The sequence below is a fragment of the Syngnathus scovelli genome, chromosome 16 (genome assembly GCF_024217435.2).
Source record: "Syngnathus scovelli strain Florida chromosome 16, RoL_Ssco_1.2, whole genome shotgun sequence".
In the NCBI taxonomy this organism is placed as follows: domain Eukaryota; kingdom Metazoa; phylum Chordata; class Actinopteri; order Syngnathiformes; family Syngnathidae; genus Syngnathus; species Syngnathus scovelli.
The window spans coordinates 12,236,677-12,252,277 of NC_090862.1; the positions used below are offsets into that span (position 1 = coordinate 12,236,677).

Consider the following 15,601-nt stretch of genomic DNA (forward strand, 5'->3'; position numbering starts at 1 on the left):
TTCCTACACAAAGTCGTAAAACACCCCTTGCTATGTTTTGACTAGAGGTCAAGGGCTTCCTCTATTCAATCCACTCTTACACTCACCCTATTTCTCTTAATTAAAATGCTCGTGCAGGAGCCGAGAGTCAGACTTCATTCGTACAACGGATGGACTCTCCACCTGCAGGTGTCCAAAAGAACTTACTTGTCTCCCGTGTGGTTCTTGCAAAATAAGTTGGAGCGAGCGCAACTCTAACAGGGTGCATTTTGCCACTAGCTGCCTACGGACAATGACGTCGCGCTCGCGGCTCATGGTTGACGGGCTGAGCAGCCGGGCAAGTCCGTCGTTTTCAGCGCACAGCGAGTGGCAAAGGCGCTGACAAAACGGGAGCTTTGAGCTGCTGAAAACGGCAAAACAAGTCTAAAGCGTGTTCAAACGCGTGCGCACAATGCTCCTGCTTGAAAGGTCGGAATTTAAGGGGCCAATTTTTTGGATGGCGGCCGCCGGCCAAGCTTTGGACGGAAAAGGTTTCCTGGCGACAGCGAGCGAGCGCGGCGCTGCCGTACGTGCACCGAGTCGCCTGCCTGAAGACCTTGGACAAGTCGTCGATGATGTGCCGCTGCTCCACAACTTGAAGGAACTCCATTTCACCGTCCTGCTGGCCGCAACCGCGGTCCAGGTCATTGAGCGAACTAGGCCTTCTCTGTGGAACACAAATGCAGTGGACTCTGTTGGCACGCCGCCGTTGTCCGCGTCGACTTACCAAGCTTGCCATCTCCTCGTTCTCCTGGGTGACAAAGCGCACTTTGTTTTCAAGGCGACACAGCACCAGCGAGAGTTCTTCATTCTTCCTGCTCAGGCGTTTGTTTTTGTACAGGAGTGGCAGAAACTGGCTTTCTGTTTCTCTCAGTCGCTTTAGCTGCAAGCATGAAGTGCGGGATGTGAAAGACGCACAACACGCGGGCCAGAATGTATCCATTCCTTTTGCATCGGTTTGAACGGAATCGTGGCTTTGGCTCCCAATAAAAGACATCTACCAGGCAACCGACTCGCCGCGCCGCTCAACTAATAAGCAAGCGCAATGGGTGCCTCGCTGGATGGCGCGCATCAAACGTAGCGCAAACCTTCAAGCGTGCCGTCAATAAATTACCAGTTCATTGCGCTCTTCAGAAAGCAGGGCGTTTCGATCCTCCAGTTTCCTGATGACTGCGCTGAGCTCAGCGATTTTCAGATGAAACCGTCGCGTGTCCCGATCCTCCTGAGACTGAAAACGCCCCGCAACACACACACACAAGCACTCGTTCAAAGTTCAAAACTGTTTTTGTGCTACCTTCCTCCAGCAACGAACTAAGTCATGCGTACTGGAAGTGTGTGATGAGGTGGCTTACGCAATGAAGAGGATTGCTAGTAGCGGCGTTGACCCCACTTCCAGGGTAGTTTAGGCCCGCCCTTTGGGAATCCCTCAGGGCAGCGATCTGCTGCTCGGCAGCCTGAGTCTGCAGCTGAAGGCGGTGGACGTGGCCGGCCCCAGGGCTTCATCCAAAACACTAACCGCTCTGTCTTTCAGCTTGATCTCATCCGTCTGGATGTACAAACGGGGAGCGCTCAGGCAGGCGGGCAAACTCATTTGCCAGAATTGTGACAAAAACAAAGAGAGCAACCGGCCAATTTTTTTCTTGAATCGACTAGAACACCTTTGCTGTGACAAAAGCGAAGCGAGCAACCGGACATTTTCTTCTTGTGAAATAGAATAGAATAGAATGCCTTAGGTGTCATTGCACTGCAGGTATACAACGAAATTGGGAACATAGCCACGCACCGCGCATCTGATCAGTCCTACCAGTCGGCGGATCTCCCTCTCGCAGTCTCTCTTGGTTCGGCTCAGCTCCTCCCGATGCTGGTGATGAGCCGATCGGAGCTCGGCCGCTCGGGACTGCCAGGCTTGCTGGGCCGCTGCCAGGGCTTCTTCCGCGCTCCTGGTGGAGGCGACACCGCTCGGTCTCCCGACACCGCCGCGTCTCCTCCACCTCCGCCAGCAAAGCGCCCCCCCTCCTCACCTGAGCAGACATTGCGCCACACCGGGCCGTTGAGACCGCAACGGAGCGCCGCGACGCTTACTGGGGACAAGCTACACAATACGGTAGCGGCCGCATCGAAGCCCGACGTGCCGTGCGGATAGTCAGACACGGATAGAGCGGATCACCTTGTCCATGGAGCCGTCCCTCAGGCTGAGGACCAAGGCATTCAGTCGCTGGATCTCTCCATCTTTGATTTTGATCACTCTCATCAGCTCCATTTCATGCTGCCGCAGTAATGTCTCCCTGGTAATGGCTAACTCTTTCTGCTTCTCCTCATGGAGTTTGCTTTTGAGTTCCGTCATGGCGGCGGTGGCACGGTGGTGCTCCGCCCGCAGGTCCTGACTTCTCTCTCTCTCCAGACAGCTGACCTGACATGACTTAGACTTAGACAAACTTTATTGTCATCTTGTCTGCACATGGTGCATACAAAACGAAATTCCGTTGCATACGTCTTACAACAAAGTAGTGATATTGCAGTTGAATAGAAGTAACATATCCTATGAAAATATATATATATACATATACTATATATATATATATATACATATACTATATATATATATATATATATATATATATATATATATATATATATATATATATATATATATATATATATATATTAAAAATAAGTATAAAGTGCAGCAGTGATAATTATGCAATAGTGCAAGTAGGCAAAACAGTATTCAAGAGTGTGCAGAGGAATGCTAAACCATGTATTAAACTTCTATTTAAAGGGTTTATACAAGTTCAGTAAAGTTGGTAGTGCGAGATAGTGCAAGATAGAGGTCCGTAGTGTCATAAAGTACAGTTCTGTGAATGTGTGATGCAGAGTTCAGTTTAGAGCTCAACAGTTCTAGTGTTCAACAGTCTGATGACAGCAGGGAAAAAGCTGTTGCAGAACCTGGTGGACCTGCAGCGGATGCTGCAAACCTCTTCCCAGAGGGCAGCAGGGAGAACAGTCCATGGTGGGGGTGTGATGGGTCATTGATGATGTTACGGGCACGGGACATGCAGCGCTGAGATGAAATGTCCTGAATGGAGGGAAGAGGAGCCCCTATGATCCTCTCTGCTGTCCTCACCACTCTCCTCACGTTCTTCCAATCGGAGGCGGTGCAGCCTCCACACCACACAGAGAGACAGCTTGTCAGAATGCTCTCTATGGTGCTCCTGTAGAACGTCCTCATGATGGGTGGGGGCAGGTGGGCTCTCCTCATCCTCCGCAGGAAGTACAAGCGCTTCTGTGCCCTCTTGACCAGTGCCGTAGTGTTCATAGTCCAGGTGAGGTCTTCTGTGATGTGGACCCCCAGGAATTTGGTGCTGCTGACCACCTCCACAGCTGAGCTGTTGATGATCAGTGGAGCGTGGTGAGGCTGTTTTTTCCTGAAGTCGACGATGATCTCCTTCATCTTCTCCTCATTCAGGATCAGGCTGTTTTCTCTGCACCAGCCCACCAGCTGCTCCACCTCCTCTCTGTAGTCCAGGTCGTTGTTGTCTCTGATGAGCCCCACCTCCGTTGTGTCGTCTGCTGACTTCACGATGTGATTGGTGGTGAACCTGAGGACGCAGTCGTGTGTCATCAGGGTGCACAGCAGGGGGCTCAGGACGCAGCCCTGAAGGGAGCCTGTGCTGAGGGTGATGACATCAGAGGTGTTCTGTCCGACCCGGACTGACTGAGGTCTGTTGGTGAGGAAGTCTAGCAGCCAGTTGCGAAGGGGGGTGTTGAAGCCCAGGTGTTCCAATTTTCCTACCAGATGCTGTGGGATGATGGTGTTAAACGCTGAGCTGAAGTCCAGGAACAGCCTCCGCACATGGGTGTTCTTCTCCTCCAGGTGAGCCAGGCTCAGGTGAAGAACGGAGGAGATGGCTTCCTGAGTGGAGCGGTTTTGCCGGTCGGCAAACTGGAACGGGTCAAATAATAGGGGGAGTCTGGAAACGATGTGACCTTTAAGCAGCCTTTCGAAGCACTTCATCATAACCGGAGTCAGTGCAACAGGCCGGTAATCATTAAATGAGGTGATTTGAGGTTTCTTCGGCACCGGAATGATGGAGGCAGTCTTAAAGCACGCCGGCACTGTGGCTTGGCCCAGCGAGGTGTTAAAAATGTCTGTGATGACCCCAGCCAGATGACTTGCACATTCCCTGAACACACGCCCAGGAATGTTGTCCGGGCCAGGGGCCTTACAGGGGTTGACTCTCCTCAGGGTCTTCAACACATCGGCGGAGTCAAGGCAGAGTACCTCCTCTTCCTGATGGGGGACAGTTTTAACTGCTGGAGTGCCGTTTAGTGCCTCGAACCTCCCAAAGAAGTTATTTAGACCATTTAGAAAGTCAGTATCAACTACACCCACCGGGGGGGGGGGGGGGGAGGGTGAGTTGTAGTCTGTAATCGCCCGTATGCCTTGCCACATACTCCTGATGTTTTTGACGTCGTGGAAACGATCCTGAAATTTTCGACTGCGGTCTCGCTTCGCTATCCTGATGGCACGGTTCAAGTTGGCTCTCGCTGTCCTCAGTGTCTCCTTGTCGCCAGACTTGAAGGCAGAGTTCCGCGCTCGTAGCGTTTGACGTACCTCCTCAGTCATCCAGGGTCGTTGGTTGCCCCGGGTGATGATATTCTTAGTGGTGCTGACGTCCTCGGTGCATTTGTTGATGTAGGCTGACACAGTCATGGCACACGCATGTCTAATCTACATCGGGAAAACTGGGAGGGAGGGAGGCAGGCAGGGAGGCAGGCAGGGAGGCAGGCAGGGAGGCAGGCAGTGTCTGTCTGTTGAGGTTTTCACCTTGTTCTTCTCCTGCTGAAGTTCTAACTGGACGTCCATCAGTTTGGTTCTCAGCTCGTCATTGGCGGCCTGAAGGGCGTCCGTTCGCTCCGCCTTGGCCCGCCCTGCCGGAGCTCGTTTGGACATCTCTTACTCGAGTCTCGCCCGGTCGTCAGTCAGAGATCACAACATTTGTACCTGGAGAGCACAAACGCAGCGCTGTTTTCCACTGGCTTCGAACTCAACTTCAATCGGTACCGTAACTTACAACATCATAAACATAGAACTAGCTTGACTTATTCATTGAATAAATGCATTTGGTTCTTCAAAACTGCATCACGCAACATAGCGTGACCGAGACGGCCGTTATCCACCTGCGTGAAGTTATTTGGTGAAATGAATGAGATGTTTAAGACACCATCGTTCTGTCTCTATGTAGATGAAGGGAAATAATCGATTGCTGAAGGTCCAAAGGTGTTGTGATAAACAAATAAACATATTAGTGATTAGTGACATATTTGTGATAAACATATTAGGCAGGATAATCACATATGTTAACGTGACTGCCCACACTGTATTTATTTATGGTTATTTGTTAAATCGAGTACTGTTAGACATGAAATAGGAAGTGTTTAACATAAATGGAAGACGAAAGGGGTACTCACCATTGTAGCTCCTGCTGGTCAATGATACGAGCCTCTTCTTGCAGTGGAAAACATACAGCCAACAAACACCGTGGAACCTAAAGGAATGAAATTAAACATTAACATTTAGCCTAAACCAACATTCACAGATACAACGCAACGCAAACTACACAAACGTAAATCTTTTTAAACACAATGAGTTGTACTTACCGTGTACGCTCTAGACGGTCCACTTGCAAGCAGAAAATAAAGATATTTCTGTTGATAATCGTCGTGTTTGTATCCGGTGTCTCGCTCAAGGCCATTGCGCCCACAGATTTGAATTTTGGCGAGAGTTCAGCCTATTGACGTCATTTCCGCGGTGTAATACCCGCATATCTGAAACGGCAAAGTTAAGAGTAGAGTTAAATAAAGTTTTTAGTCAACGCAATAATTTACAACCGTTGACCAGTCGAAATAATCGTCGAAATTTGGCGTCTGTGGCTGGAAGCAGACGCCGAGTTCGACATTCCTCCCAAACGCCACACTCCCTCGCTTTTCAGGGCTAAAAAAAAACAGTTGTAATTACCTTGTACGCTCTAGACGGTCAAGTTGCAAGCTGAAAACAAAAATATTTGCCTTGTAAGTCATCGTGTTACTAACCGCTGTGTCTTGTTTGCCAGAATTGCCGCTTTCCTACTTCCTGTTGCAAGCCACGCCCACGGATTATAATTTTGCCGTGAGTTCCGCCTATTGACGTCATGTCCGCGTCACATGACTGCAACGTAATATTATGTAAAACTGTTTCTGCGGTATTGTGTTGTTCTGTGCGGTATTGTGTTATTCTGTGCGGCGTCGTGTTGTTCTGTGCGGCGTCGTGTTGTTCAGTGCGACGTCGTGTTGTTCAGTGCGACGTCGTGTTGTTCAGTGCGGCATGGTGTTGTTCAGTGCGGCATGGTGTTGTTCAGTGCGGCATAATGTTGTTCAGTGCGGCATAATGTTGTTCAGTGCGGCATGGTGTTGTTCAGTGCGGCATGGTGTTGTTCAGTGCGGCATGGTGTTGTTCAGTAAGCCATAATGTTGTTCAGTGCGGCATGGTGTTGTTCAGTGCGGGATGGTGTTGTTCAGTGCAGGATGGTGTTGTTCAGTGCGGCATGGTGTTGTTCAGTGCGGCATGGTGTTGTTCAATGCGGCATGGTGTTGTTCAGTGCGGGATGGTGTTGTTCAGTGCAGGATGGTGTTGTTCAGTGCGGCATGGTGTTGTTCAATGCGGCATGGTGTTGTTCAGTGCGGCATGGTGTTGTTCAGTGCGGCATGGTGTTGTTCAGTGCGGCATGGTGTTGTTCAGTGCGGAATGGTGTTGTTCAGTGCGGCATGGTGTTGTTCAGTGTGGGATAGTGTTGTTCAATGCGGGATCGTGTTGTTCAGTACGGGGTGGTGTTGTTCAGTGCAGGATGGTGTTGTTCAATGCAGGATCGTGTTGTTCAGTGCAGCATGGTGTTGTTCAGTGCAGCATGGTGTTCAGTGCGGCATGGTGTTGTTCAATGCGGCATGGTGTTGTTCAGTGCGGGATGGTGTTGTTCAGTGCGGCATGGTGTTTTTCAGTGCGGCATAATGTTGTTCAGTGCAGCATGGTGTTGTTCAGTGCGGCATGGTGTTGTTCAGTGCGACATAATGTTGTTCAGTGCGGCATAATGTTGTTCAGTGCGGCATGGTGTTGTTCAGTGCGGCATGGTGTTGTTCAGTGCGGCATGGTGTTGTTCAGTGCGGCATGGTGTTGTTCAGTGCAGGATGGTGTTGTTCAGTGCGGGATGGTGTTGTTCATTGCGGCATGGTGTTGTTCAGTGCGGCATGGTGTTGTTCAGTGCGGCATGGTGTTGTTCAGTGCGGGATGGTGTTGTTCAGTGCAGGATGGTGTTGTTCAGTGCGGCATGGTGTTGTTCAATGCGGCATGGTGTTGTTCAGTTCGGGATGGTGTTGTTCAGTGCGGCATGGTGTTGTTCAGTGCGGCATAATGTTTTTCAGTGCGGCATGTTGTTGTTCAGTGCGGCATGGTGTTGTTCAGTGCAGCATAATGTTGTTCAGTGCGGCATGGTGTTGTTCAGTGCGGAATGGTGTTGTTCAGTGCGGCATGGTGTTGTTCAGTGCGGCATGGTGTTGTTCAGTGCGGCATGGTGTTGTTCAGTGCGGCATGGTGTTGTTCAGTGCGGCATGGTGTTGTTCAGTGCGGCATGGTGTTCAATGCGGGATCGTGTTGTTCAGTGCGGCATGGTGTTGTTCAGTGCGGCATGGTGTTGTTCAGTGCGGCATGGTGTTGTTTAGTGCGGCATGGTGTTGTTCATTTCGGCATAATGTTGTTCAGTGCGGCATAATGTTGTTTAGTGCGGCATGGTGTTGTTCAGTGCGGGATGGTGTTGTTCAGTGCGTTATAATGTTGTTCAGTGCGGCATGGTGTTGTTCAGTGCGGCATGGTGTTGTTCAGTGCGGCATGGTGTTGTTCAGTGCGGCATAATGTTGTTCAGTGCGGCATAATGTTGTTCAGTGCGGGATGGTGTTGTTCAGTGCGGGATGGTGTTGTTCAGTGCGGCATGGTGTTCAATGCGGAATGGTGTTGTTCAGTGCGGCATGGTGTTGTTCAGTGTGGCATAATGTTGTTCAGTGCGACATGGTGTTGTTCAGTGCGGCATGGTGTTGTTCAGTGCGGCATGGTGTTGTTCAGTGCGGCATGGTGTTGTTCAGTGCGGCATGGTGTTGTTCAGTGCGGCATGGTGTTGTTCAGTGCGGCATAATGTTCAGTGAGGCATAATGTTGTTCAGTGCGGCATAATGGTGTTCAATGCGGAATGGTGTTGTTCAGTGCGGGATGGTGTCTTTCAGTGCGGCATGGTGTCGTTCAGTGCGGCATGGTGTCTTTCAGTGCGGCATGGTGTCGTTCAGTGAGGCATGGTGTTGTTCAGTGCGGCATGGTGTTGTTTAGTGCGGCATGGTGTTGTTCAGTGCGGGATGGTGTTGTTCAGTGTGGCATGGTGTTCAGTGCGGCATGGTGTTGTTCAGTGCGGTATCGTGTTGTTCAGTGCGGTATCGTGTTTCTCAGTGCGGTATCGTGTTGTTCAGTGCAGTATCGTTGTGTTGTTCGTATTGTGTTGTGTTGTTCGTAATGTGTTGTGTTGTTCGTATTGTGTTGTGTTGTTCGTATTGTGTTGTGTTGTTCGTATTGTGTTGTGTTGTTCATATTGTGTTGTTCATATTGTGTTGAGTTGTTCGTATTGTGTTGTGTTGTTCGTATTGTGTTGCCTTTAACACTTAGCCTCTAACACTTAGCCTCTAACACTTAGCCTCTAGCATCTAGAAGGTAAATAAATAGGAAGGAAGGACTCACCGGTGACGTCTTCGCCCACGTCCAAGCGTTGTACTTTGTATTTTCATCCTTCTGACAGTGGAAAACATAGCCAACAAACACCGTGGAACCTAAACGAATGAAAGAAAACTATCATTTGGCCACAACCAACATTCACAGATACAACACAATGTGACGTGCGGGGTTGAGGTTAAAGGTTGAGTGAAGGGCCCTCGTTTTAAACTACTTTTTTGAAAAGGATTGGGAACAAGTAAGACGTATTTAATTTATTTAATGGGAAGTAGTAAGAGCTATTGAATTTAATCTATGTATTATATTCTATTGTAATGTATTCTGTTGTATTCTTTTGGATTGTATTCACACTAACCCCACTAAAACTTCAGCCCACAAAAACTCGCCTCTGGCGCCTAGCCTCTGGCACTTAGCCTCTAACACTTAGCCTCTAACACTTAGCCTTTAACACTTAGCCTTTAACACTTAGCCTTTAACACTTAGCCTTTAACACTTAGCCTAGAAGGTGAATAAATAGGGTTAAAGGTTGAGTGAAGGGCCCTCGTTTTAAACTACTGTTTTGAAAAGGAGTGGGAACAAGTAAGACGTATTTAATTTATTTAATGGGAAGTAGTAAGACTTATTAAATTTATTTAATCTACTTTTCTTCCCAGGCAAAATTTGATGTGCTGCAATTCCAAATTTCCAAAGTGAATGAAGGAATGAAGTCCTTTAAATTATGATTTTGTATAAATACTAGGCATTAACACAAAATCGACGGCACAAAATGGGCAGACTTTACTTGTTTGAAAAGGACTGGTTACAAGACAGACTTTTTTAATTTATTTAATGGGAAGAAGACTTAGTTTAATTGATCTATTTTTGTTCCCTGGCAAAATTCGATTTGCTGCAATTCCAAATTTCCAAAGTGAATGAAGGCAAGAAGTCGTTTAAATTATGATTTTGTTTAAATACTAGGCATGGACACAAAATCTACGGCACAAAATGGGCAGACTTTACTTGTTTGAAGAGGACTGGTTACAAGACAGACTTTTCTGATTTATTTATTGGGAAGAAGACTTATTTAGTTTATTTAATCTATTTTTGTTCCCTGGCAAAATTGGATTTGCTGAAACTGTATTTTGCCAAATCTTGCCTTGAGACCTGATAGGAAGTATTAAACGCTTAGTTAAATCAATACAAGTTGGTAGTAAGAGCGAGTAATGTTGGTTGAACCGATGAATGAAGGTTGAAAGCAATTTAAATTATGACTTTGTATAAATACTAGATATTAACAGAACATCTACTGCGCGAAATGGGCAGAGTTTACTTGTTTGAGAAGGAGTGGCTTATTCAAAACTAAGATTTATTTAATCTGTTTGTTCCCAGGCAAAATTGGATGTGATGCAATTCCAAATTTCACCACATGACGGTGCCCAATTTCGACTTCATAGGACATATTAAACACTTAGCTTGTTATTATGTTCAAGGTAATCAGATTTGTTTATTATTCTAATGGCCTCTTCAAAACTATTCTGGATTACTACTTTGGATCTATTCTACATTACTTGGCAACAACATACTCTGTAACAGATTAGGCAGTATAATCATATATGTTAACTTGAGAGTGCCCACACTCAATCTACTTATTGTGATGTGTTAAATCAATTACTGTTAGACATTATTTGTCTAATAATCTACCAAATCTTTGAATTGAAGAATTTGTGATTTAATTAATAGCTTGTTCAGGGTAATCAGACTTGTATATAATTCTAATGGCCTTCTTTTGAAAACTATTCTGAATTACAACTTTGGATCTTATATTACTTTGCAACAATCTACTCGGTGACAGATTAGGCAGTATAATCACATATGTTAACTTCAGTGCCCACACTGTATTTATTTATGGTTATTTGTTAAATCAAGTACTGTTAGACATGAAATAGGAAGTGTTTAACATAAATGTTATGGCTACTCACCATTGTAGCTCGCTCCTGGTCAATGATACGAGCCTCTTCTTGCAGTGGAAAACTTGCAGCCAACAAACACCGTGGAACCTAAAGGAATGAAATTAAACATTAACATTTCGCCTCGACCAATTTTCACACGTACAACGCAACGCGGCTACACTTCTGCTATTACAAACGTAAATCTCCTTAAACACAATGAGTGTTACTTACCGTGTACGCTCTAGGCAAAATTGGATGTGATGCAATTCCAAATCTATCTGAAACGGCAGTTAAAAGTAGAGTTACATCAAGTTTTCTTTTTTAATCAACACAATCATTTACAACCGTTGACCAGAAAGAATCGTCGAAATTCGACGTCCCCCACAAACGCCACGCTCACTCGCTTTTCAGGGCAACAAAAGTACTTCTTTTTAAAAACGATGAGTTGTACTTACCGTGTACGCTCTGGACGGTCCAGTTGCAAGCAGAAAATAAAAATATTTCTCTTGTTAGTCGTATGTTACCATCCGCTGTGTCTTTGTCAACATCGCCGCCGTTTTCCTACTTCCTGCTGCGAGCCACGCCCACGGATTTAAATTTGGGCGGAAGCTCTTTCCATTGGCGTCGTTTTCGCGTATAGCAAATCCGATTGGTTGGGAAGGGGGCACGGTTATGCAGCCGAGGGGTCCTGTGATCGGTGGGATGTAAAGTAGGCGTCGACGTCACGTCCGCGTCACGTGACCACGACGTGGCAGACGTCATATAGCAACCGCTGTTTTGTTTAGTAGACTTACAGTTGTTATGCATTGACATAATGGCGCACACACCAAATAGATTTAAATAAATTAAATAATTCTTCTGCCCACTCTCTTTTAAACAAGTTAACTCTCCCCGCGGATTTGAATTCCGGCGAAAGTTACGCCCATCGACGTCACGTATGTCACGTGACCACGACGTGGCAGATGTCATATAGCAACCGCTGTTTTGTTTAGTAGATTTACAGTTGTTATGCATTGGCATAATGGTGTGCACTCAAAATAGATTTAAATAAATTAAATATTTCTTCTGCCCACTCCCTTTTAAACAAGTTAACTCTGCCCACGTCCATTGACGTCTTGTCTGCGTCACGTGACCACGACGTAGCGACGTCATATAGTAACCGCTGTTTTGATCAGTAGACTTACAGTTATTATGCGTTGACATAATGGCGCACTGGTTAGCATGGCCACCTCTTAAGCATGATGTTGCGGGTTCGACGCCTGATCAATGTTAGCATGGAGTGAGCTGAAGTGCATGGCGCTGAAGATTTGAATCTTTGAAATGCGCTGAGGTCTGACATATCAGGCAGAATGGTTTGCCATCACGTTCAACAAAAAATAGAAACTTTCCCACTCTGATTAAAACGTCCTGTGTTCATCTACGTATTTTCGTTTTGCTGTGCATCTTTTCCCTGCCATTTCGAGAGCCCAATTGACACTCATAGTTTAAAGAAATGTGTTTGCCCATCCTACTTTGTGGAATTTCACCACAGGCGCTTTTGACCAAAATACCAAATTGAACTCAAGTGAAGCCAACACGCACAACCCCCCCCCCCCCCCCCCCCCCCCACACACACACACACAAATGTTGATATGAACATAAAAGAGCCGCATGCGGTTCGGGAGTTGCGGCTTGGCCAAACCTGTACTATACAACTTTATTTGTATAAAATTTTCACAACAGCTGTCACACAAACAAAGCGGGAAAAACCGAAGACGTGCGTGTTCCGCCCACGCTGGATTTATTTGCACCTTTGAAAAGACACCGTATTGCCGCAGATGTGGCAAAGAGTACTTTTGGGCATCTGAGACGGAAGGATGTCCAAAGCATCACGTCACCTGCTCTGGTAGGCATGGTGGTGGGACGTTGAGGTCAACCGCTTTGGGGTTGGCTGAATCTTTGATCGCAGGATGCCACACACTTGAAGACAGAAGCAGAAAAGCAGAGCTAAATGCAAAATGTACTCACCGGTGACTCCAATTTTTTTCCCCCCTGAAGAAACAGCTGGACGGGTGGCCCCGGCTGGCCAGTGGGACTCTTGTTATTCTGACCCTTTTTAGTGCGCGTTTGGGGCAACAACCGTTTTTTGTGGCGCTCTCTTCTGGTTCAAAAGTGCCCTGCATGTGAATTTGCTTTTCCTGCCTTCTGATTGGATGAGCGCCGGTGTGACGCGGTGCCTCTGTCACCGTGGCGGGGGGTATACGTTGGCATCGGAGCGTCTGCCAACGTCTGAGACCGGCTGGCAGTGTATCGGAGGTGTCGAGTGCGGTGCCGCTGGAGCTCACTCACCAGCTGGTGTTAGGGCCACAGAATGAAGGCCAAGGAGAAGAATAGAAAGAGAAACAGAAACTTCTCCTCCAATTGTTTGATTTGTCTCTTCTGAGCTTCGATGAATTCTTTCAGCTCTTTGTTCCTCTAGGACGGACAAATGGAAAGTGGCATTCAAAAGCCAGTAAGCGTGCAAGTAAGTGCCGGGCTGGCTTTGGGCCCTTACCTGTTGCGCGCTGTGCAGCAGATCCATTCTCTCTTGGAGGATGCAAGCGTCGCGCTCCCTCAACTCGCACATCAGGGCTCGCTTCCATTGGTCCACGGCGCTCCTAAGCTCTTCTCTCTGATCCGCCGTCAGCACGTCATTCACGCCAGCGTGGCTGGCTTTTTCGCCGTCCGTGGCGGGGCAGTCCCGCTGCGGTAGCGCCTCGTACAACATGGCCTCCAGCTCCAGGATCCTCTGGGCCGCAATCCTCGTCCATCAGTGGTCCGGCGGGAGATTTGAGGGCGGATTACCTTATGAGCCTGGTCCATGGAACACTTCCTGAAGTCCAACTCTTCATCCAGGTAGCCCTTCTGCTTGCAGAACATATCCTAGCACAGCTCAAGGTCAGAATTGTTGGGGCACATTGCCGGAGTTCCCCTTGGCTGATGTCGCGTGTCTGTCTACCTTCTCACTTTCAATGTCCAACATCTTCTGTTGAAGTGCTGACTTGGTCACTTTGATGTATTCTAACCACTGAGGAAAGGCTGCTGTCACATAAGCAGAATGCGAGAGCGTGCGTGGACGTGCGCGTTACCTTCTCGGCTAGGGTGAGAAGGGTCCTGGCGTGAATCACGACCACCTGCTCCTCGTTGGTGAGATTCTGCAAGAGCCCAAAGGCACAGCGTCAACAAGCTTCTTTCAGCGCAAAGCCTTCCAAAAGTCACATTTGAGCCGCCGAGTCTCGTGGAGTGCGAACATAAGGAGTTCGACATACACTTACGGCGTTATAGCCCAGGATGTCCAGCTTCTTCATCAGATCACTGATGACGATGTCCGGGGGAAAGGCGCAAGGAGCAATGTAAGGTGTTCTGGGACCTCGGGTTAAGGTTAGGGTTGCAAGGGACGCCTTACGTACGCTCACGCCCTCGGCCTCGCAGTAGATCTGCAAAGGGCTGAGGCCGTCTGGGAAACGGACTTGCAGAAACTTCAAGACGGGGGAGCGCCACTCCCTCTCCTGAAAGGCAGAGGCATGCATCCGTCCGTCCGTCCGGGGGGGGGGGGGGGGGGGGGGGGGGTTGGTCCAGTAATGCCAGACGGATGAGTGACTGAAGAATGTAGCTATTTTGTCTGAGAAAAAGGTGTGCTCATTGATGAGCTTACCTGTCCTTGTTGCTTCAGCGCTGACTCCAGATCTGCTACTCTGCTTTGATAGTGACCCATTTCTACCATCAGCTTTTCTCTGGTCTGAAAGGAGGAGGAGGGAGGCTCCTCCTCCTCCTTTCAGACCAGAGAACACCCGAGGCTGGGTGAGAACGGGGAGGCTGCGACCCGGCCGGGGGTTGCGGGAAGGGGCGCCACCTTGATCTCCTTCTCGGCGTCGTAGTCCCCTTCGCTGGTCTGGGCTAGCAGAGCGTAGGCTCGTTGCAGCGCTTGATATTCTTGCGTCAGCTGGCGGTAGCGAAGCTCCGCCTCTTCATGCACACACCAATGCAACACAGCACTAGTACCAGAATCAGTCAGACCGGCGACAAAGCACCCGCGACGCAAAGACGAGTCCGATTCCAGGCTGAAGAGGAATGTTTGGTGCCAATACGCTGGCAGAAATGGCGGGCTACCTCTTCGGGTTCCGTGTCGGGGGTTCTGTCGGTGTGAAAAGACAAGGACGATCCGTCCGGGTCCACCAACACGTCTTCGTCGTAGCCGTAAAATGTTTCGATGACCTGCGGGCGCGGAAGCAAACATCTCTCTGAACAAACTGAAGCGACACCTCACGATGAATCGACGAGAGGAACGATAGCGAGAAAAAGGCCATTTCATCTTGCGCAACACCAAGCAGCCGCAAACAAACAGACTCACCTTGCAGGACCTCACGCTTTGTTCCTCCTCAGAGATTCTCGACGTCGGTATCGTAGCAGCAAATCTCTCTCCTGTCGACACAAATAATCCGCCTTTGAGATTCTTTGGATGCAAAGGGAACGAACGGCTCCGGCGCAGAAACAAACGCGACTCACAATGACATTTCTGACATGAGCTCCTGTCTCCAGAGCCTGAAAAACACGTCACCGGCGATGATTGGAGGGACGCTCGTCTTTTCCAAAAGTGACAACTACAGGGTGTGTCAGGGTTTTCCAGATTATCTTTATCGTATCATTGTGTTGCTTTGACTTTGACTGCGACCTGTAATAAATAATATTATTTATCCCTTATTTATCCCTATCGCTTATCCCTTCCTACACAAAGTCGTAAAACACCCCTTGCTATGTTTTGACTAGAGGTCAAGGGCTTCCTCTATTCAATCCACTCTTACACCCACCCTGTTTCTCTTAATTAAAATGCTCGTGCA

General features: G+C 48.1%; 1 protein-coding gene and 2 long non-coding RNA genes across 4 annotated transcripts; all 3 read right to left on the reverse strand.

Moving 5' to 3' along the window:
- Window positions 1-5,706: 5,706 nt before the first annotated feature.
- On the reverse strand, window positions 5,707-14,980 carry LOC137841014 (uncharacterized). Its single transcript, XR_011088319.1, has 4 exons — window positions 14,874-14,980; window positions 14,419-14,729; window positions 6,038-6,067; window positions 5,707-5,847 (listed from the first exon to the last, which is right to left on the reverse strand). It is a non-coding gene; the product is annotated as an uncharacterized lncRNA (long non-coding RNA).
- Window positions 8,437-11,423, reverse strand: LOC137841007 (uncharacterized). Its single transcript, XR_011088290.1, has 4 exons — window positions 11,201-11,423; window positions 10,977-11,023; window positions 10,776-10,853; window positions 8,437-8,915 (listed from the first exon to the last, which is right to left on the reverse strand). It is a non-coding gene; the product is annotated as an uncharacterized lncRNA (long non-coding RNA).
- On the reverse strand, window positions 12,425-13,717 carry LOC137841070 (janus kinase and microtubule-interacting protein 3-like). 2 transcript variants are annotated; one of them, XM_068653500.1, is made up of 3 exons: window positions 13,279-13,717; window positions 13,074-13,199; window positions 12,425-12,704 (listed from the first exon to the last, which is right to left on the reverse strand). In XM_068653500.1, the coding sequence occupies exons 1-2, from the start codon at window positions 13,489-13,491 to the stop codon at window positions 13,083-13,085; spliced, it is 330 nt and encodes a 109-aa protein (XP_068509601.1). In that variant the 5' UTR covers window positions 13,492-13,717; the 3' UTR covers window positions 12,425-12,704; window positions 13,074-13,082. The 2 variants fall into 2 exon arrangements, with proteins under 2 accessions (XP_068509601.1, XP_068509600.1); XM_068653499.1 differs by having other exon boundaries at window positions 12,425-13,199.
- Window positions 14,981-15,601: the final 621 nt, after the last annotated feature.

Excerpts from the sequence above, each read along its gene's own strand:
- LOC137841070 (XM_068653500.1), bottom strand. The coding sequence starts at position 13,491 with ATGTTGTACGAGGCGCTACCGCAGCGGGACTGCCCCGCCACGGACGGC. Across the intron at positions 13,200-13,278 it reads TGCTGCACAGCGCGCAACAG|AGGAACAAAGAGCTGAAAGA; the intron begins GTAAGGGCCCAA and ends TGTCCGTCCTAG.